The following is a 21,432-nucleotide window of genomic DNA, read 5'->3' as shown; positions in this document are numbered from 1 at the left end:
CCACTGCCATCAGTGCTTCCCATCATCTCAGAATTTGAGAGAATGAATGGGGAGATATTATATAATTATTACTATTTTAAGTTATTTTAGGCTATAATGGTACCCCCCTCACTATTGGTTTAGATATGAGAGTTTAATGGGAAACAAGCTGGAAACTGAAAGACATGAGAGCAAGGACACAAGAGATTACTCAAGGTCAAGTTGAGGAGAAGACAATAAGAAACTCTCTCTAGACCAGCAAAGCGCATCCCTGCCCAGTGGCTCCTGCAACAGACTTGCAGCAAGCAGTGTATAAATAAAACAGAGATAGATGTGTAGTTGCATGAGCTAGATACCCAGCTGATATACAAGGTGGAGTTAGATTAGCCAGAACTGTTAGTTGAGCCTTATGCTTGACACCTGCCCAGATGATAGGGTGCCTTTTGTTCATTCCAGAGAGGACACTTCTGGCATATAATTTATGTGCCTGGAAGGATGCCTTTATCCAAAGGTTTTTAAAGTGCTGAATACACAACTTGCCTTCCAAGAAAGGGGCAACTGAATAAGGGACAGGCATGGAAGACCCTGAACAATCACCTCATGCCAGTGAGCAGCAGAGCCCAGACAAATTCTACCATGGCAGGTGGCTAGGGACACTAGAGAAGAACCAACAAGAGGTAGTCTCTGGAGTGATAACTCATCAGGGACACATCTTATCTTATTTGTACAGACACTGGACCATTGTTTTACTATTAAAGAAGGCAACATTTTTGGTTCATATTCATAAGTGGGAACACATACAAGGAATATGGATACAGAAGAGGAACATGGATCCAATTGTTGAAGGGCTTCTTTTGTCCTTCTACTCTTCTAGTATAAGCAGTAGCAGGAAGTGGATTAAAGAAACCCTTTAGACCCCAAAAGTCACAGGAATCTAAGAAGAGATATGTCTGGGAGCTGCAGTAAATGTCATGAGTTAGAACCTACCATTCTGGCATTAAACTCATTGAAGCTTACCTGGCATTGTCCCTGAACCCTGTGAGATGAGAAGTCACTAGATGAGTGATTGAGTCCTTAGTTATAATGGACACTTCACTTCTTACTGTGCTCAGACCCAAAGGGACAAGAAAACATCAAGTTTCTCGGATGTGAGAAGTGACCCAGGCTCCCTGAGAAGATTCCATTCACTTTTCAGCATGAAAAAATTCCCATGACAACCACAGAAGTCCCAAGAACAGATCTGGCTATAACATGTATCAGCCTAAGAATATCATCATTTGTGGCAACCCTGCTCAGTGTTTGAAACAGCAATTCTACCTTCTTATCTGAGCATGCTTTTTGCTTTGTTATCATAATTAGCGATTAGTGATTCATCCTTTTAATAATTAAGTTTAACTATACAAGTTCTAAAAATTCCACTTAGGTTTGCATCTCCTGTTTCAAAATGGAAATTTCAAAGAACTCCATTCTACAGTAATAATCCTGCCCACCACCTTTTATATCCATGGTGGTTTTAGGATTATCAGGACACACTCAGCACTCTCCTTCTCAAATACCAAACCTCATCAATCAGGAGTGAGGTTTCAAAGCCTATTTACACACAAATGGTATCAACTTCTAGAGCACACATCTGTTAAACTTAAAGTATATCCTGTTCAATAGATTCTTAAGCCCTTTCTCATCAGCATGCCAATCATTAGTAACAAAAACACTGAATGTCTTCACATTTAACGTGGACTCTGACATCCATTATCCCACCCACATCCCTCTCCACAAGTCAGTAGGAAAGCATTGTCAGGGATTATTGAGGGCTCTGCTTATAAAAGAGAATTCTTTTAGACATGAGAAGTTGCTTGCTTTAAACTATTCAACATCTGCAATTTTTTAAACTGCAAACTTAACCTAACAAAGACAATGCCAATTATTCCTTTAGTAAGCAAATATCTACTGAGCTCTTAGGATATACTTACTATTGTTAAGATCTAGAAAAACAGAAATAAATCATTGAGCTTAAGTCAAAGATAATGGGTAATAGGAAAATAAGTATGTGTTATCTGATAGTAATGAGTGTTATTAAGATAAATAAAGCCAGATACATGTCTAGAGGATCATTTATATTAGTCAGGTGTGGTCTGCAGAAGGAATGACATTGAAGCAGGAGCTTGAATGAAGAGAGCAATAGCTGTAGAAGGAGCATTGTGGGTAGCATGCAGGGACAGAATCAAATGGCCCTCAATGAAGGCATGAAAACCTTAGTAAAGACTCAGATTTTATTACAAAGAGTTTGCATCTAAGAACTTAAATATGATCACCACTGTGCTTTAAAACATCACTCCAAGGAATGTAGAGATTAGACTGGGTGGTGGATGTCACTCTAAACATGTATAGTGGACATCAATCTGTTGGCATGTAGAGATTGCAATGGAGTGGTGGACAAAATGAAAAGCCAAAGTTGCATTTAGGAGAATCTCACAGTAATGTGGGGCAGACATGGTATTGTTTGAGTAAGCTGCTGAAAAGGTTGTAAGTCTGATCAGATGCAGGATATAAAACATAGACGGGCTGTCCCAGAAAGGAGTATCTAAGAGTCTCCATGATATAGTTCAGGATTAATTTCCAAACATATGAAAAATTAGAGCATGTTTTGATAGCACAGACATCATCTGACTGTCAATAACACATACTACATCTTAACTGCATTTGCCAACTCAAGCCCACTCCTGTTCCCTCAGTGCACATCCCACAAGTTGCATCCTTGGATAATGCCAAAGGAAGTCCAGACAGCACATAATCTCACCGATAAATACCTCAGTACCAAAATATTTCTATCTTGTATTGGCCATTCATGGGCTGTAACTGAGTGCTATCATAATGGTAGTGATCTAGAAATCATTAAAAATTCACTTATTTCTTGAAAAAATAAAGATCAAGAATGACAATGGATTTTGAGGGCACCAAAATAAATAGGGAGAATTCATTCTGGTTTGCTGTAGCACACAGGCAACTCTTGTTAACTCTTCTTACCATATGCCTTTAAGTGACTGGAGGAGACATTTGGAAGTCCTACTATACACAGTAAAATGATGACTAATGTTGAAAAACATGGAAATTCTTATTACTCTGCTTTGATTACTGAGTACCTGTGTGGCTGTCAATCATGTACTCCACAAAGACAAATACTCTTAGTAAAACTACATTAGTTTCTTATCCATTTCTTGAATTACTTTGGTCACAACCACATCCATGGATACATTCAAAATACATTGTATACATGTATAAAATTTTTAAAGAATATAGCACTTAAAATATACTATTTTACTGTTGAAAATGTATCTTTAATGTTGGACAATCCTCTCTTCCACTGTCAAATTCTACCTTCAGCTTACCAAAAAACAATATAGATGGTGTAGTTCTCAGTAACAAAGGTTATAAATTTCCCTAAAGCTATAACTTTCTTTTAAGAGTTTGAAAGAAGGATTATTGCCTTGGGGAGAAGAGGAAGTTTGCCTATTGCATGTGTTATGAAGGGCAGAGGCAGACAGATTTTGGAGGGCAGAGTATCATAGTCCTAGAAGTTTAGGCGATTTTTCAGCTTTCTCCTAGTATTGTTTGTGAATCCGTAAGCCCACAATGATAGTTCAAACAGTTGTGACTCAATGGTGAACACATGAAAGAACTGTACCATGTTGCAGTTCAGACCTATGGTCCCTTCTGGCCTCTCAGTAGAAGCTGAGGACCATGTTTATATAGTCTCACTGCCTTATGTCCAACCATCACCCTGAGCCTCTGCTCAGCAACCTGTCAGAGCCAATGTGTTCATTAGAATATCTTCACCACCTTCTCTGTTAGTTATAGAGAAAGTCCAAAGAGAGAAAAGCCAAAAGTTATATCCTGGCATGTTTCAAGTGTCTATTAACACTAATTATTGAGTGATAATTAATAGAATTTCTTAGTCTCTGCAGTAATAACCAGAAATCTCTAGTTTTCTCCATATAGTTGAAAATGCAGTGTCACTAGGGCCCAAGTCTACAGTACAGGAGAAGCTGGACTTGATCCCCTGTGTAGGAGAGAACGTGAGTGTTAATTAGGCTGACATGTATTCTGCCTGTGTCAGGGCAAGAACTTGGGCTGACACAAATTGAATCAGAATATCTAAACGCTTAGATTTTCTTTTGTTAATTTAGCAAAGGACATTGTGAGAAAAAGACCAGATTCAAGTTGTTTTGGGGATCCATTTGATTAAAGGCAGAGGTGGCTCACCATGTTACATTTTCAGATTTTACCAAATGGAAATTCTATTCTTCTTGAACACATCATTATATTGTGCACATCAGTCTGGGACATCTTTATGAAACTAGAATTCCTCTCTGTTTATATGAGAACTCTCCATCAGGTTAAATCCAATCTAAAAAATCCTCTCATGGCAGCCCACTGAAGACATGTGTGCTTTGAGGTTTAGCTAATGGAGGTGTCACCGAGTGCATTGAGGTTTCCACACTGCCAGTTTGCTAGAAAGATAATTTGATGCTGTTTGCCCCAGAATAACATCTGACATTTAACTGTGGCCTTGCCTGATGAGGCCACCCAGAGCACTTTTCTCTAAAGGAGCAGATTAAAATGAGTTTGACATTTATTTTTTTAAGTAAACAGGAAACTGAAATGATTGTAGAATTCCTAATATACGATCAAATGATATTGGAATTTAGAAGTCTCTGAGGGAAATTTTTTTATAAAGTTCTTGTTGCAATAAACCTATTCATATATGACTTTATACTTATTCACACAAACTGCAAAAAATAACAGTGATGAGAGGGGTGTGTGCCAGTGGGATAGAATGGTATCTGTAATACATCCCAGATTTTTGTGGAGAGCATTACCTTTCCACTGAGATAGGTCATATGCACAAACTGGTCCACAAGGTGAATTAAAGCTTTGTAAAAGGTAGTTGTTTACAAGATATTATAGAAGTTCAGTTGATTAAAATTAAAATTAAATTGGATTTGAAGTTTGGTATGTGCCTATGAGATACCCACCAATTTAAAGCAATTAATGATAGTAAGGTTTCTATAATTAGAAGTAAACACTCATCTCTTTACTGCCATACTTGGTGACTACTCTGAAAGATGGCTTTTTGCATAATTTTCACCTATGTTGTTACAGCCTCCCTTAATAGACACTTAAAATGAGAGAGGGAATCTGGAGTTGTTCCAATCTCTGGTACATGAGATCGGGGCAAGAATACTAACATCTTATGATGTGTAAGACAGCTCCAAATGAACTCCTGGTTCTCAACAATGGCATTCCTTAGGATGTGGTTGTTATTTGAACACATGTAAAGGAAACATCACTTAGGAATAGCAGTGAGATTAAAAATAATTAACAATCTTCAAGAACTTTGGTGCCCTTAAACCCATAATGCAAGATGCCAGCTCTGATACATGATACTATCATTGTATGTGGAAAATTCTCTGTAATATCAAACTCCATTAGCGCTGAGAATGAAACCTATTCTCTCTTAGAGATGCCCAATGGCATCTCTATATTAGAACCCTTGATGTACTTGGAGTTAGGGGATTGAGCTGTTGACTGCTGTGCCATCATGGCTGTATCAAACTGCTTTTTATTTGAAGAGACACACTGACTTGCCTGACAGAACCAGCCCATGTTGTAAATCAAATCAGAACTTCCAATGCAGCAGCACCCACTTCTAGCCTGCTGCTTTGGATGTTTCAGGATCAGTGATCCTAGTGCTCCAAGCTGGGAACTCTCCTGTCATAGCCTTTGGTGTCCAGAAAAACCCCACAGTCTACAATTGCCGGCTAACATAGGGATGAGACAAAACCCAGAAAAGCAACTGCTTTACCTCTGAGACCCTGGCAAGTTCACTCTTTAGATGGCATTGCCCAGGGAACATTCTAATAAATCAGGGTTCTCCCAGAATAGACACCAGATGCAAACATACAAAAAATGCTAATTTTTATCTATAAATTACTTAGAAGTATTCTAGAAGTTAGAGGCAGGGAAGCAACATAAATCTTGAGCAAATGAGTAATTCATGAAGCAAGCACCATGAGGCAATTTTTCTAAAAAATTTACATTGTATATATAGCAAGTAGCATATATATTTCATATCCCTAGACTATAGTAGATCACATGTATACATATATTCATATTTCCTATTATTAAACTTTGAAGTCAATTCTCCCGCAAGGTTGGTATCAATCAAAGAACCTGTTGAATTCACCAACATGCTTATCAACATCACTGACACTGATGGGCAGCAGTGCTACCTAGTAATCACCACTGGGATATGAAGGACACTTAGTAACCTGCCCAGCTACATTAGTGTAAATAATGTGAAAACTACAAATGTCTGAAATTTTATCCTAATTCTCTGAAGAATGACAGTGGAATTTTGATGAAAATTTCATGGAAATTGTAGATCTCTTTTTGCAATATAGCATTTTCGTTATGTTAATTTCGCCATTATAGACATGTGGGAGGTTTTACCATCATATGCATCTTCTCTAGATTTTGTTTTTCAATGTCTTGAAGTCTTCACTGTAGAGGTCTTTCACTGCCTTGATTAGGTTCATTCCTAGATAATTTTCTCTTTTTTTACTATTATGAATAGGATAGAACTCTGAGTTCACTGTTATATGAGAGCTACTGAATTTTTTGCATTGATTTTTTTATTCTTCAGTGTATTTATTAGATCTAAGAGTTTCTGGTAGGGTATGAAGGCTCCTTTAAGTACAAAACTGTGTTGTCTACAAGCAGGAATAGTTTGACTTCTTTCTTCTCTAGTGTTATCACTTTAATGTCTTTCTCTTGTCTTATTTCTCTAAATGACACTCAAAGTGCTATGTTGAATAAGAGAGGTCTGAGGGGACAGCCTTGTTTCATTATCAATTTTAAAACAAATTTTCTTCCCATTTTTCCCCTTTGGTTTAATGTTGGCTATATGCTTATTAGTATAGCCTTTATTTTTAAGTTATGTTAAGTTTTTTTCCTGATATCTCCAGGATTTATTATCATGAAGGCTTGTGAGACTTTTGTCAAGTGCCTTTCTGCATCTAACAAGTTGATTTGTGGTTTCTGTCCTTATTTATATGGTCCATTTTACTTATTGATTTGCATATGGTGAGACAATTCTGAATCTATATGGTAAAACCCACTTGATTATGATATATGATTTCCTTTAAAGTGCTCTTGATTTTTGTTGGGAATTTATGCATCTATTTCAACAAGAAGATTGTTATACAATTTTCTTTCTTTTTTGTCTTCATCTGGTTTTAATATCAAAAATAATAGAGGCTTCATAAAAAGAACTTAACAGTGTTCTTTCACATCTCTTCTGTGGAACAATTGATAAGTATTGGTATTATATCTTCCTTGAAAGTTGAATTAAATTCAGCAGTGAACTCATCTAGTTTATTCTACTGCTGGACATATACCCCAGGGCATTCATACCCTATCACAGGGGTTCTTGTACACTCATTTATTGTTACCTTATCCCTAAACGAAATATTAAAAGCAGCCTAGATGTCCATCAACAGAGGAATGGACAATGACTGTTTGGTACATATGCACAGTTAAATTTTATTAATGTTCAAAGAAAAAATAGATAGCTCTAAAAAGTATTATATCAGGTAAAGTGATAAAAGCTAGGAAAGGTAACACATGTTCTCTCTCATAATTTTATCCAAGTTTGTAATATATACATATAATGTATAATTGTAGAGGAGACCAAAAGTAAGTAAAGGGTGCTAAGGAAGGGGGACGGGTCAAAAAGAAAGAAAGAAAAAAGACATGTGACATAAAGGAGAGAAACCTCCACCCAAACATATTTCTTTCCTAATGCCTTATATGTTCTTTACTTTATTTGTTACTGTGATAAAGCTGACCAAAACCATCTTGGGAGAAAAGGGTTTGTTTCATTTCACAGTTTACAGTACTACCATGAGGAAAGACAAGGCAGGAACTCAAGGCAGAAACCGCTGCAGAATGCTACCTACTGGCTTGAGCCCTCTGATTTGCTCAACTGCTTTTCTTATTCAGCCTAGGCCCACCTGCCTAGTGATGGCATGAGTGGTGAGGTCCTTCTGAGTCAACTAGCAATTAAGAAAATGCTAGTAGATGTGCCCATAATCCAGTATGGCTGAGGCAATGCCTCAGCGGAGGCTCCCTCTTCCAGGGTGATGCTAATTTGTGTCAACTTAAAACTAGCCAGAATATGTGCTAATTCTAAATTCTTAGTTGTTTCTACTGGCAGAAAAAAAAAAGTTGTGTGTATTTTAGCAATTGATGCTATGATTGACATAAAGATGACCTACAGCACAATCCTCACAGGTCACTTTTTCCTGATACACTGTTAAAACTCAAAACCATTGATCCTAGTTAGGACCCAGGTGTCACTGTGACAGTGACCAAAAGCAAAGAGGCATACATGGGATCGGAGATGACTATTCCCACGTACATGTCGTTCTGAACACAAATCTAATGAGTGCCAGGACTCAAAAGGCTTCTTTGGTTTGCTCTGCACCACCATCTCTGTGGTTCCCATTAACTGCCCTACATTCTGGCCAGAATGAGTCAGAAACAAGGAACAACTCAGGGTTGTAAATAAACCCATCCTCCACCCTCACCATACACACACACACACACACACACACCTACCTCAGAAGTTCAATAAGAAAGTCATTATTTTGGTTTATATTTTATATTCATCTTGTGTCAGTCACTAATCATAGAGATACAGTCTTAATCTGAGAGATAGGTAGCAAGCCAAAATGTTATCATTAGGAAGGGCAGGAAAACTGCTGGAAGACAGCTGAAAAATTTACTACACCTTTAAAATGGAACATTTCAAATAGCTACTGGATATTAGCTAGGATTGGCCTATGGATAGAGCATGTCTGTCACTCATAAATACCGTGCCGGTCTTATGCAGGATGCTCACTGGGAAAATTACCCTGAACAGTGCCTATAGCATAGGAGACAAGCTTGTACTTTCCCACATCACCTTTGAGCTTTTTAGTATCATGTAGTGGAAATCATATTTAAACTAAGCTATCCTGTGACAACTGGACTACACCTCAACCCTGATTTCATTAACCTCATAAGCTAACTAATCCAACAGAAGATCCTCTTAGTTTCAAAATAATTGCCTATACTGTACAATGCATAAATATGTTGTTATACATTAGGTAACATTTTAAATGACAAAATAGTAAAAATAGGAGGACAGATACTGTGCTTCTATGACATCATATGCCTGATGGGAACAACTCAAAGATGAATCCCAGAAAGCAATGTTCATGTGATCTACACGTGGCTATAGTCCTGGCAACACGCAGTAGAAGAACAGAAATGCCTCTGTGAGAAGGAAAAGAGAATTTCCTTATGGAAAGAGAGAAGCTCATTCTTTGACTCAGTGGAGACAATCTTTGAGGGACTGAAGAGAAGATGAAGAGGTGTGCCAACACCGTATGTCAGTTATCCAGTCTTGATTTCTTACACTTGAATAATCCTGAAGTGGTAGCTAGTCATTATACAGATAAAGCCGTTGGGGTATGGGGTGCTAATGAAGTCGTCAGAGGAATAATAAATACATGAATGGGCAGGTCTTCTAGTGGAAATTATTAAAAATGTATGACAATAATTAATCTTCATAACTAGTTCACTATGCTTCTTGTTTTAGAGATCATATACATTTAATTATCAATTCAACCTTAATTTTTCCTTTGATTTTTAACTTGCATTTTTCAGTCCAACTTAAGTGTTAGATCTAAATGTAGATGCAGTTTCTGTTCCAACTTAGTGAGTGAACAAACTCAAGGTATATGTATCAACTTACACATTTAATGAAGCCACAGCAAGAACTTTGAAAATAAACTTTTTCTTTTCTCTCTTACACTCCATTGTTCATGACAATTTCTTTGTCCCACTTCTGGCTGTGTATCTTTTTCCACTATAATTTTATAAAATAGCTTGAGTATTCCTTATCTAAAATGCTTGAGAGCCTGTGTTACAGAATTCAGAAAACTGGGGCCACCAAATTTTCAGATTAAGGATGTTTGATCACTATCAAAAATGTTAAGTATTGTGACTTTCACATTCACACAAGACAGGTTTCTACAGAAAACAAATGCTTAGAAATCCCATTAGAAAACACATACACACACACACACACACACACACACACACACACACACACACACACAAATAATTTAAAAACCAGTCAAATGAAGACTATATTCACTACCATGACAAAGAGCCAACTTCCATGATATGCATATTATTTATAAATCAAAAACAAAAATGTGTAACAACCTATTGGAAATTGAGCAAAACATAGCCATAGCCATACGAAGGTCAAGGGAAGAAAATAAAGATTTAACATCATTCAACAATAAAAAAGTTTTATCAATCAAACTGTCAAAATCAAAGGTCAAGATAATCCAATGTCAATAAATGCCATATAGATATGAATTGATACCACTTTTGTTATGTGTGTAAATATGGAAACCTATTTAGCAAATACTCTGCCATCTCTTTTAAATATACAAACCCTTTGTGTCTACAATTTTACTACTAGGAATTTATATATTTACTATAATATTGCTCACAGTAACGAAACAGAAATAATCTATTACTCAATAGTTCAAAAACTTATAAAGACATATAATGAAGTACTCAACTTACTGTAGATAATAAAATAATTCTGCTTGAACTCATATAAAAGATACTTACAGGTATCTTTTACGGTATCTAAAATTATCTTTTAAGTCAAAAATATATTCTATAATGTAATTGTTTGCTTACTAGAATCACATATTGACACTTTATACTCATATGCTTATATAATAGCCCTAAGTATTCTAGGATACTAAGGTGCCTAGGTAAATAGTTCTTATAGTGAACCAGGTGGGAGACAAAAGACAGGAAGAGATACCTATACATTTTGACTTTAAGACTTTCTGGTGTATGTCTAAGTTAGGATTTTTAGTGCTATGTTGAAAAACCAATGACCAAAGCAACTTGGAGAGGAAGGTGTTTTGCTTAGATTCCATATCACTTAAAGGAAGTCAGGATAGGAACTCAATAGAGCAGGAACCTGGAGTTAGGAACTGATGCAGGGTCCACAAAGGGATGCTGCTTACTGGCTTGCACCTCATGTTTTGTTCAACCTAATTTCTTAGAGAACCCAGATCACCAGCCCAGGGATGCTAACATCCACAATGGGCTGGGCCCTCCCCCATCAATCATTAATTAAGAAAATGCCCTCCAGCTGGATCTCATGAAAGCATTTTCTCAGTTGAGGTTTCCTCCTTTCAGGTGACTCTAGCTTGTGTCAAGTTGGCATAAATATAGCCATCTTGGTATTGAATTTTACAGCAAACAGAGACAATTTTTGCCAAAGAGAATATGAACCAGCCTTTGAAAGTAGTCTTCCTATCCCTGTCACACAGGACTTTGACACCTTCCTTCCCTGCACATATGCATACCATGCCTTAAAATAGGTATTATGTATAACTAAGGTCTACAAAGTAGAATTAAAAGGCATATCTATAGTAAAACTATCTCACATAGTTCCCCATCTCCTCCCTATGATACACAGCCATAACCTACTCATTTGGCAAAAATTCCAAAAATAGCACACCACTGTCTACTGAAGTTCTTATGTTGTGTGTTATTTTTTTAATTGTTCTTTCAACTGTTGGATCCTTTAGCTCTCATTTCTTTGTTTTCCTACCCCAGCTCAAGGTTGACCCCCATCATACCTGACCAGTAAAGTCAACCTGTATCACTGCATTCAAATACTTCTTCCCTGAACCATGCAGTCTTGGTTTTATCTTAGGAGTAAAGACTCAGCAAAGGGTCCAGTCAGGAAACAAGGGAAGAGAGGCTGGCTACAGTCACACAAGCAATATTCTTAAGTCACATATGAAAGTTTTATAAAAATTAGGGGGTCTGTGTAACTAATTTCTTGCTTGTATTTAATAATAACTAAAAGCAGAACACAAGTCATATTCCTGCTTTGGAGTTTTCAGATTAAAATGCAGTTTAAACACATTCCCAGTACTAAACTATAAATAGATGTCCTGTTGCAGTGGGGAAACTAGAAACACCCTACATCTGTGTCCCTACAAAGAGGAGAATATGGCAGTCCAACCAGTAGTCATTTCTCTTTCATTATGCTCCTGGGTACTACCAAAGTCCAGCTCCCTTCTCCTCATTAAGTTGCAGCTCATTCAACAGCTGTTTCATATTGAATATTGTCCATATGTTCACTGTAGCACAGTGTCTCCAATATACTCTTAATATCACTATAATTTTAAGATGATTCCTATGCAGGCAAAATATTCATTTAATTTCTTCACTTTTTAAACATGTGACAAAAGCTCCTGTCACTTAAAACAAATGGTGCTTGCACCATTCCATTTTCCTATGACAATGCTACTTTTTTTGGTTTTGTTTTTTACAGATTTGTTCAAGTGCCTATACTACATTAAGCACTGTAGAAGCTGCAAGGCACATAAGCACACAAGGCATAAGACTTTGTGCTTGAACAATTTAGTCAACCAAAGATGTCAACAAAACCTTGTGTTTATCGAGTGCTGCCCTAAATCATTTACAAGGAATAGCGTACTTAACCCCTACAACAGCCATTCTTGATCTGTTCCTTAGTAAGCACAGAGGCCAAGGAATGGGCCACCACAGGTCAGACTGCTACTATGTGGCAGACCCAGGAAGTCTGTGTCTGAGCTCATGACTGTACTGACCTGCTCTAAAGAGCTGGCTGTGTGTGCAGAGGCTGCACTATAGAACAGCAAGTGCTCCATGCCCTTTGTGTTACAAAGTACAGTGGCAATTAAGACAAAGACATTTCTGGATAGACTATTCATAGGGAAGCCTGTCAAGCAAGATTTGACAGGCACAATGTGGGCAGTACACTTACATTCCATGCAGGTAGAAACTTTCAATAGGCAGAAATTTAGTGCAGTACATAAACTCAAAACTTGTTTAATTTCTCCTAAGTTTTATCCTCTAATGGCACAAGAAAATTTTCTGGGGCAAATGTGAATGAGAACATGTGAACTCAAGTTAGTTTTTTAGAACATATAAATTATTAAGCTCATAAGGAGAGGCATGTATGTTGCACTTCTTTTACTAAGAGTCTTAGGGAGAGTCTAAAGTAGAATATAGAATCAAAACCTAAATAGTACTGTGTGTGTGTGTGTGTGTGTGTGTGTGTGTGTTTGCATGCACAAAGACATATAGACAATCTGTAGATCTCATATAGCTAACTGCTTTCGTTCTCTATGTAGAAAAGCCACTTGGAGAGAGCCATCAGTCCTATCTGAATTCACAGTAACTTGACTTTACAGAGCTTCTACCAGAACACAAACTACATGCAGTCTGTTGTTCCTGGCTCAGCAGCATGTCACTATCTTAGTTTGTGGAATGGTTCTCTGGGACAATGCCCTAAGAAATAAATAAACCTCTCTGTGCACCTTAGCAACATATGCCAACACAGCACTTGTGGAATCAATCTTGTTTTGATACAAAATCTTTAATCCTTTATCCCCCATCTTCTCACTCATCATCTCTCTGCTGTGCACTGGGGGGGGAGGGGTCATGAAGGAAATAGCAAGACAACCAGGGCCATGATCAATGCATCCCTTTGCCTTGACATTCCAGTTTTTAACTAAACTACCTCTCTTTGCCCTGCCCTTTAGCAAAACATCCTTTGAGAGTTTTCTTCATGAGGAGTTTATATACCAAGGGAAAGAATAAACTGAAAATACCAGCATGTGGTTCACTCTGAAGGAAAGATGCAACAAAGCCAGATTTATTTAACTTTAATACATTTTAGGTATTGCTCAATTACATCCATAATACTTACATTAAATATCTGGGGGAGGGCAGTGAATGGTGTATCTATTAGAAGCTTTCCTTATAGTATTAACAAGTGCCACACACAATTGTAAGCTGAATTTGTGTCCTCAGAAGCACACTATGGACTCTCTGGGAAATGTGACACTGTCACTTTTGCATTGCTGCTTCATGAGCAATAGAGAATCTAAAGGAAGCGACCCCTATCCTGGACTTGAAGGGCTGCTGCTTTGTGCCTTTCTCAATGTGCTCACTGCCCTAACAATACAGATGTATCAGGTGGTAGACTTGAGGAATGTCTCAGTAATGACCCATGCAAACAGACACAGTGCCTCTCACCAGTCATCCATCCCTGCCCAGCTCATAATCCCAGCAAATTCCACAAACTGGGGCTTCTTTGGAAGCCTAACTCAGTCCTAAGAAGCTGAGGTCTGGAATTCTCTTATATGCTGTTCTAGGGTTAGAGCATACAGACTGGCTCCCTTAGGAGGCCCGCATTTGATAGCAGCCATTGGCTAACTTAACCATTGAATGTCTCTCCCAGGTAGGAGGCAGAAAAGCAAGCTTGGTAGGAAACCTGATATACTGAAATGGCTGTGACCCTCTTAAAGACACAGAGAGGGGGCATTGGGAACACATCTCTGACTAGCCAATGAGAGAAAGAAAAGAACGAGAAGTTTCAGTAAATGGCACTGTTGTGATATGCCTGTGACCCACCAGCTAATGTAAATCATATGTAGCTAATTGTTTGACAAAGGAATGTTTCTCTTTAAAAAAAAAAATTCACAGAAATGTTTCTAAAAGGAAGCAACAAGACAGACATGAGTCTGCTTCTTGTCCTGCACTACAAGACACAGAACTCAAAGAGTTATAATTGTCATTTTACCTAAGACACCAGCAACCAACACTTCTGGACCTAGCACACCAGCAACCAACACTTCTGGGGTTCACCAACACTGAGCACCGGAACAAACACGTACTATGAATGTGTCTTAATCACCTCTTATACGCATCCTAGACTAGGAAAGGACAAGATATGCTTCCTCCAGCAGAAGACATGTTGAGCTTACTAAACTTGTGTTTGGTTGTGAGAAGTCTGTGGGATACTTTGCACAGCTCTGCATGTGCAGAGTGGGTTTCACACAGACTTACACAAATTGGGTGATCCATCTGCTTTAATAAAATGTATATCTGACCATTGGGTTGTAGAAATTTCAAAGCTTTTGTTTTTTGACAGGATGCCTGCCGTTTTTCTCTCTTGACTCCCGCTTGTTTTATTCATTTTGGGGTAGTTGCCAATTAGACCCAATTGGTAAGTATGATTAACAAGAACCTTGAATTTCCTCTTAAACCCCAACCAAAAAAATTAACCATAGAAGCTATCATTTCCTTTAAATATTCCTAACCACATCACTCTCCTGACTACTATTCATCTCTTCTAAGACATCTATCTGAACCAGAGCTTAGTGATTCCTTTTGACTTGTCACCCTGAAGACACCTAGGATAACTTAGCAATATTCTAAGATATGACTAAAAGAAGGAAGCATTTATTCAAGTTCCAGATACTATGCAAGACATTTCCATATATATTGATTCTTTTAATACTTGGAAAAGCCATCAAAGGTAGAAATTACATGGCTTTTTATAGTTATAAAAGGTTATCTCAAATAGGTTATACACTTAACTTTATATCCAATTACTCAGGCACCTGTTTATAGACCTAGACTGATATGATTCCCAAACCCTTTCCATTCACATGCAAGGTATTAGCTCACTCAAGAAGTTCCCTAAAATTTGGCTACCTTTGAAAGCTTGAGAGCATTGTTTCATTCAGCACCTAGTTGAGTACTCACTCTGTTCAGGATTTGATTAATCATTGCTTTAAATGAGTCATCAATCAGCAATAATGTGGGGAAGAATGCTTGTTAGTGGCTAAGATGCTAGAGAAACAACATGAGCAGGAAACGGGGAGGGTGCTTAAGAGGAGGCAGACGGAGGCAAGCGGAGGAGCTCCCGACCGTGTACCATGGCTGCTACAGTCCTTCTTCATGTGACTCGTGGACTTCCCTTTGTCATCCTATGCCTGAGAATATATGAAGGAGGCTGGGAAGGCAAAGGGACGTTCAATTGTCATCGCTGGCATCTTTTTTGATCATTGCACCATCATCAAATGCATTAGGATAACCATACATGAAATTTTCCATCACTGAGCCCATAACTTTCCCAAAACAGGGTAACAACTCTATACATCATAGAACCTTATCCAGGAAAGTCATGAAGTGAGAAACTGTGAATTAGACTCTCACATATTATCAACCAGTCCCAAGGGCAGACTAACTGGTAAAGAAAACTGAGCTTCCTCTGGGCAGCCACATGTATGTCAAGAACATCCTAGTGCCTTTTGTAGATGCTTTGGTCTATTCAGACCAATCTAGACTTTCTTCTGTCTCAACCAAAGACCAAGACTGAGTATAGTGATGAGTACCAAAGTCATGAGCAGTTACTGTGGATTGTGATGACTATACCATTTTTCAAATGCTCTCATCAGCCTCAGTTATTCAAAATTCTCTCTGCCTTTTAGAGGACCTTCTATCTAAAGGATAATTGGGGTATGGGGAGGCTGGTACAACAATCTCAGCCTTGACTTCTCTCTACTTGGTGAAATGACCTGGTATAAGTAGGTTGTGTAAAATATTAGCCATCCTTATTAATAGTCACTTTGAAAATCAAAACAATGAAGTCAAAATCACTTTGGAGAATAGAAGAAATTTTAAGAAAAGTGGTTTCTTTGTGTTTGCCTGACTTGTCCATCTGACCCTTTTCCAGTCAAACTAGGATCCTTCTGTTTTTGAGAAAAGGAACTTTTTCACTTTAAAATTACTTGTTCAGGGAGGGGGGCAGTTCTTTTAAACAAGTTTGAGCAGATAATCCACCCAGTATTCAAATGGAATCCCCAGGCACTTCTCCATGGAGTGAAGAATGGTGAGAAATCTTTGTAGATTAAAAAGATTTTGGTTGGAAATAATTGATACTTTTGCTCTCATCGTCAGTCAGATTTACTTCTGCTAGACATTTAGATTCTTTTCATGATAACAGGACCTTCCTGGTGGGACTTAGTCCCTTTCTTGTTTCATTGCTAAGTGAAGGACCCTCCATATTATTGCCATTTCTTTCCTAACTTCTTTTTCCCACAATACCACATGGACATTCTAATTCACTCATTCTAAGATGCTTACAGTTTCCTTGAAATAATATAGCCCGTTGGGTATGTTTTGTCTCTTTTTGATACCTGCTAGGATTCAATCCTCTCCTATTACTAATTGCAACATTCTTTTACACTCTTGGCCCAAGAATCTACTTTCCATCCAAGTATTTCCCTTCTTTGATGTACTACATAGGCCCACACTCCTCACATCTTCCACATCCCCACTTTATAGCACTCTGTGGTAGAACTTCTTACTCATTAGTGACTATGTGCCCATTGCCATGCTCAGCTGCCTGTCACCTGCAATCTCTGAGACTGCACAAAACAGGGTCTGTATCTTAAGCATTTTTATCATCCTGAGAACTCAGTGCAGTCCCTGGCATATGCAAATGGGTGCTCAGGAGATCAGTGTTGTAAAGGGCAATGCTTAGTCTTCCCTAGCCTTGTTTTCTGCTTTGGTTTCCAGCTTGACACAGAGATCCATGGGAGGGCTTAGACAATGTGGTCCAGAAAGGAAAAGACAAATGAGTTTAGCATGATGGAGAGACTCAGTGAAGAACTGAATGGGAAGGTGTTTAGGCAAAGATCATCACCAGCACCATGACTGGTCTGGGACATTTGAGTGTATTCTTATTCCATGGCAATTATTGTTAAACCATTTCCAACTAACACACTTAGAAGATTTTTTTTTCATTAGCCGATGCCATTATGTCTTCAGTATTTCTATTTATACAGAAAAAGAAATATCTATTGATTTCTCCCCACTGATCCAAAATAATAGTCACCTATGTCTTCTTTTCAGTTTAGATTAGGATCAACTCATTTGGTAACAGTGCAAAGCAAACTATAGAAAGTTAGGCAAATAAAATAGATGGGAAAACTTGTGCTGACTGGATGCTTTTCTGCCATAATCATCAACTCACAGATATATTTAGAGAAGAGATGGTATCTCTTCTCTCCCCAGGGGTCTCAAAGGAACGTGGATTGAAACTTTCATTTGTTGAAGATAAACAGAGTTGAAGAACTCAACCCAGGACCTCCAAAGTCCCTTTTGAAGATTGTTAATAATTTCTTTTTAATCCCTGCAAAATGTTGTTCAGAACATTTCAAGCTCTTGAAACGAATGGATGTAAAAAGGAAAATGTAATTTGTACAGTTCTGGAGAATAAAACAGGGGTTCTGAAAGTCACTAATGAAGCCATCATTGTTTTAACAATAAAAAAAAATATTTAACCTTAAACTCTCAGCTCATTAACCCTTTAAAAATGTGAGGAAAAAAAGAGATTTCATGCCTTAATACTAATAGCCAAGTAGGCAAGCAGCAGATTTCCCTCCACCCCTGCCTCTCTTTTGGCTGAAATAAAACAGCACTCTTCCCCTCACTGAACAGGCTGTCCCTGTTCCACACTGGAGGCCAGATTTCCAAACTCAGCAAAGGTCTACATGCCACAGTCCAGCAGGCACACACACACTCAAGTCCTAAAGCACAGACAGGGGAATGCACAACCCTAACAAGCCCTGGCGTCTCTGGGTCCACATGGGGATCTGTGGGCAGTTCCTGCTTCAAAGAAGCAGAGTGGGGGAAAAAAGAATAGGTGTGTCTGTGCCAAAACAGGGAGGGCGAGGACTGAAGAGTCAGCTTTCCTGGTCATCAAACAAATCCAAGCTGAGAGCCCTGCCTCATTAGCAGCGTTTCTTCCACCCAGAGGGAGAACACAGGAAGTGCGCACCGTCTGTGCTGCACATTAGGGTTTGTTACGAAATCCTGGGGGAGGCTGTGAAGCAAGCAGCAACTGAGCACAGCGTGCCTGCACGAAAAGTCTAGGCAGCAGTTCCCTGCACCCTTGCTTCCCAGCCTCAGAACCTGGCCCGCTGAAACACAACCACATTTGTTTTGCCCTGTTGATCTGTATGTTTCCATTAGTCAAATGCTAAGAACTGTGGCCGTATGGATCGATGTTCATAAACTCAGACTCATAGGAAATGCCACATAATAACATTTTCCTTAATTCAAATCAATTCCAACATCCCCCTCCACATACTCATTGTTAAGTTCAAACTGGCCATCAACATTAGTCTCCACCACCACCAGCCCTGTGCTATTTAGTTTTTTTTTTTTTTTTTTTTTTTTTTTTTTTTTTTTTTTAAATCACTGTAAGAAGCACTTGAGCTGGACACCCCTGTACTTACAGGTCTTTCTTGGAAGGCCAAGACAGCCTGAGCTGTAGAGAAAGACAACAAAACTGAGAAAGAGAAAAATCAACTTCAAATTGATTTAATTTTGAATACATGGTTCCTGAGTGGTGATTAGCTGCATTGCTTTGGGCCCCATGGTGAGGTAGGTCTTTACTGTAAAAGTCATGACCAACCAAAACTGCTCATCTCATGATAGGAAGTAGGGGAAAGAGAAGATACGATTCCCACAATCCCTTTCAAGGGCAAGCCTGCAAAGAGCTACAGAGCTCCTAGTAGGCCTGCTTATTATTATTTTCCCATGTCCCAGTTAGTGCCATTTTGGAGACTGAGCCTTTGATAGGCATACTTTGAGAAATCACAGGTAGAAGACTCCCACATACTCCCTAACTCCCTAACTCTCCTGCTTACAGACAACTTAGAAGGGGGAGGGCTCTAAATTCCCCATGATCTAGAAGTTGTCCAAATCTTTTCAGTTGCTCCATAGTGGGCACCTCTGGCACTCCTGGGCCAAGTAAGACCTGTGGAGAATCTCATCGTTTTAAATGGAGGATGGGAAACACATGAAGAGGCTGTGGAGTTGGGAAAAAAAATGAGAAGTGAGAGGAGAATCAAGAACAGGGCAGCCCTAATACCAACTATCAGAGAGAAAAAAGAATTAGCACAAGAGATGAATGAGAGGAAACAGCTAGTGAGGTGAGAGCAATCCAAGGTAAAGGACTGTCTGAAGCCAAGCAAGGCATGCATTTCCATCAGCAGGATGGACACGGGACTCATGTGCCTCATAGCCAATAAGAAGTCCTGGGAATTGAGCCAGCTACTGTTACCCTGGTTCCAGTGGTAGATGCTTCCTTACAAACCACCTGGTCTCACCTGTCCCCATCAAAGACACTCCCCTTTCTCTTATCCCCTTCAGGGCATGAGTTTGGTTTTTCACAAAAGCCATCTAGAAAGCTGATCTTGAAGCAATTTTGCTTTTAGCAGCTCTATCAGACAACACAAACCTGTCATGAAGTGGGTACAAATGCACCCAAATGGCTCTTCGTGAAATGAGGAGAGGGGAAAACAAATGGAAAACAAAATCTAATTCAGAACTCCGTAAATTCTCCTACATAATAAGAATATGTTAGTAAGTACATTCTTTACTTCTAAACAAACCACCAAGAAGAAAATGCAGGTAAATATGAGAAATTTCACTAGCACAGTGAAACTCCTATTAGGATAGGGCAGGGGAAGATTCTGTGCAGTCCCAAGTAGCCAGGTCTAAGGGTTGAATTGCTAGGAAGTTCATCTGCCAATGAAAGCAATATGCCACTGATACAATAAAAGGTGCATCAATGCTGGACTTACACATCCATGTTTCCAACTTGGTCATTTCCCATTGCACACTCAGGATAAATGAACTAAACTAACTGATTTTTCCTTCTATGAATTTTTAGCACATTATCTAGGCCCAAGGGCAGGCAGACTGTAGCTCAGGAGCCAAACCCAGCATGCCATCTATTTTTGTGAATAGACATTTATTGCAACATAAATGTTGTCCTAAGTAAAGTATTTCTGTAAAGTTCTGTACCACAATCACAAAGCAGAGTCCTTTAGCAGAGTCCATCCGGGCTGCAAAGCTGAAAATCCTCTCCTCCCTGACCCTGTAAGGAAGAAGTTTGTTGGTGGTTCATGCTTTAAAGTAGACTCATAGGAACACTGTGGATGCCTTCAGTCTCGCCCCATGAACTTTTCCTTTTTTTGCTTGAGAGGGGCACATTTTAGATGTCATTTTCACTACCTCCCCCTGCAGCTTAAGCTAAGTCACTGACTCTCAAACTGTGATCCCCAGGGTTGGGGCCAGGCTGTGCTTTCAAGCAGTGGCCCCTCAGCTGACTCTAGCAGGCCTAAAAGATGAGCCTCCATCCTAGCACAGACATGGACATGACATTTCCACACACCCTTTCTTCTGATCATTTTCACCTAGGCAAATGGCCTCTGCACATGAGGACTGTGGTTTTTAAGGCAGCCCTTAAAAGATGTCGTCCTTACTTAATAATCTTAAAGATAGCCCTCTTTTAGATAATAAGGTCAGGAGTCATTATTGCAGCCACACAGATTTTTGGTGCCAGCAGGTACAAAAGGCCATTTCACACAGACATACAGAAAA

General features: G+C 38.8%; 1 protein-coding gene across 15 annotated transcripts in view; it reads left to right on the top strand.

Moving 5' to 3' along the window:
• Trpm3 (transient receptor potential cation channel subfamily M member 3) overlaps window positions 1-21,432 on the top strand; it is a 484,509-nt gene that overhangs the window by 267,257 nt on the left and 195,820 nt on the right. For 9 of the 15 annotated variants that reach the window (XM_051200144.1, XM_051200151.1, XM_051200140.1 and 6 more), the window contains exon 7: window positions 15,119-15,193. The exons of the other annotated variants lie outside the window; for them this stretch is intronic. In XM_051200144.1, the coding sequence (XP_051056101.1) occupies window positions 15,119-15,193 (75 nt within the window). The remainder of the gene's footprint in view (window positions 1-15,118; window positions 15,194-21,432) is intronic. 15 annotated transcript variants of the gene reach the window in all.

This window comes from Phodopus roborovskii, unplaced genomic scaffold, assembly GCF_943737965.1.
Source record: "Phodopus roborovskii unplaced genomic scaffold, PHOROB, whole genome shotgun sequence".
NCBI classification, from domain to species: domain Eukaryota; kingdom Metazoa; phylum Chordata; class Mammalia; order Rodentia; family Cricetidae; genus Phodopus; species Phodopus roborovskii.
The sequence above is the reverse complement of the archived record's forward strand: the minus strand, read 5'-3'. Positions and strand labels throughout refer to the sequence as shown.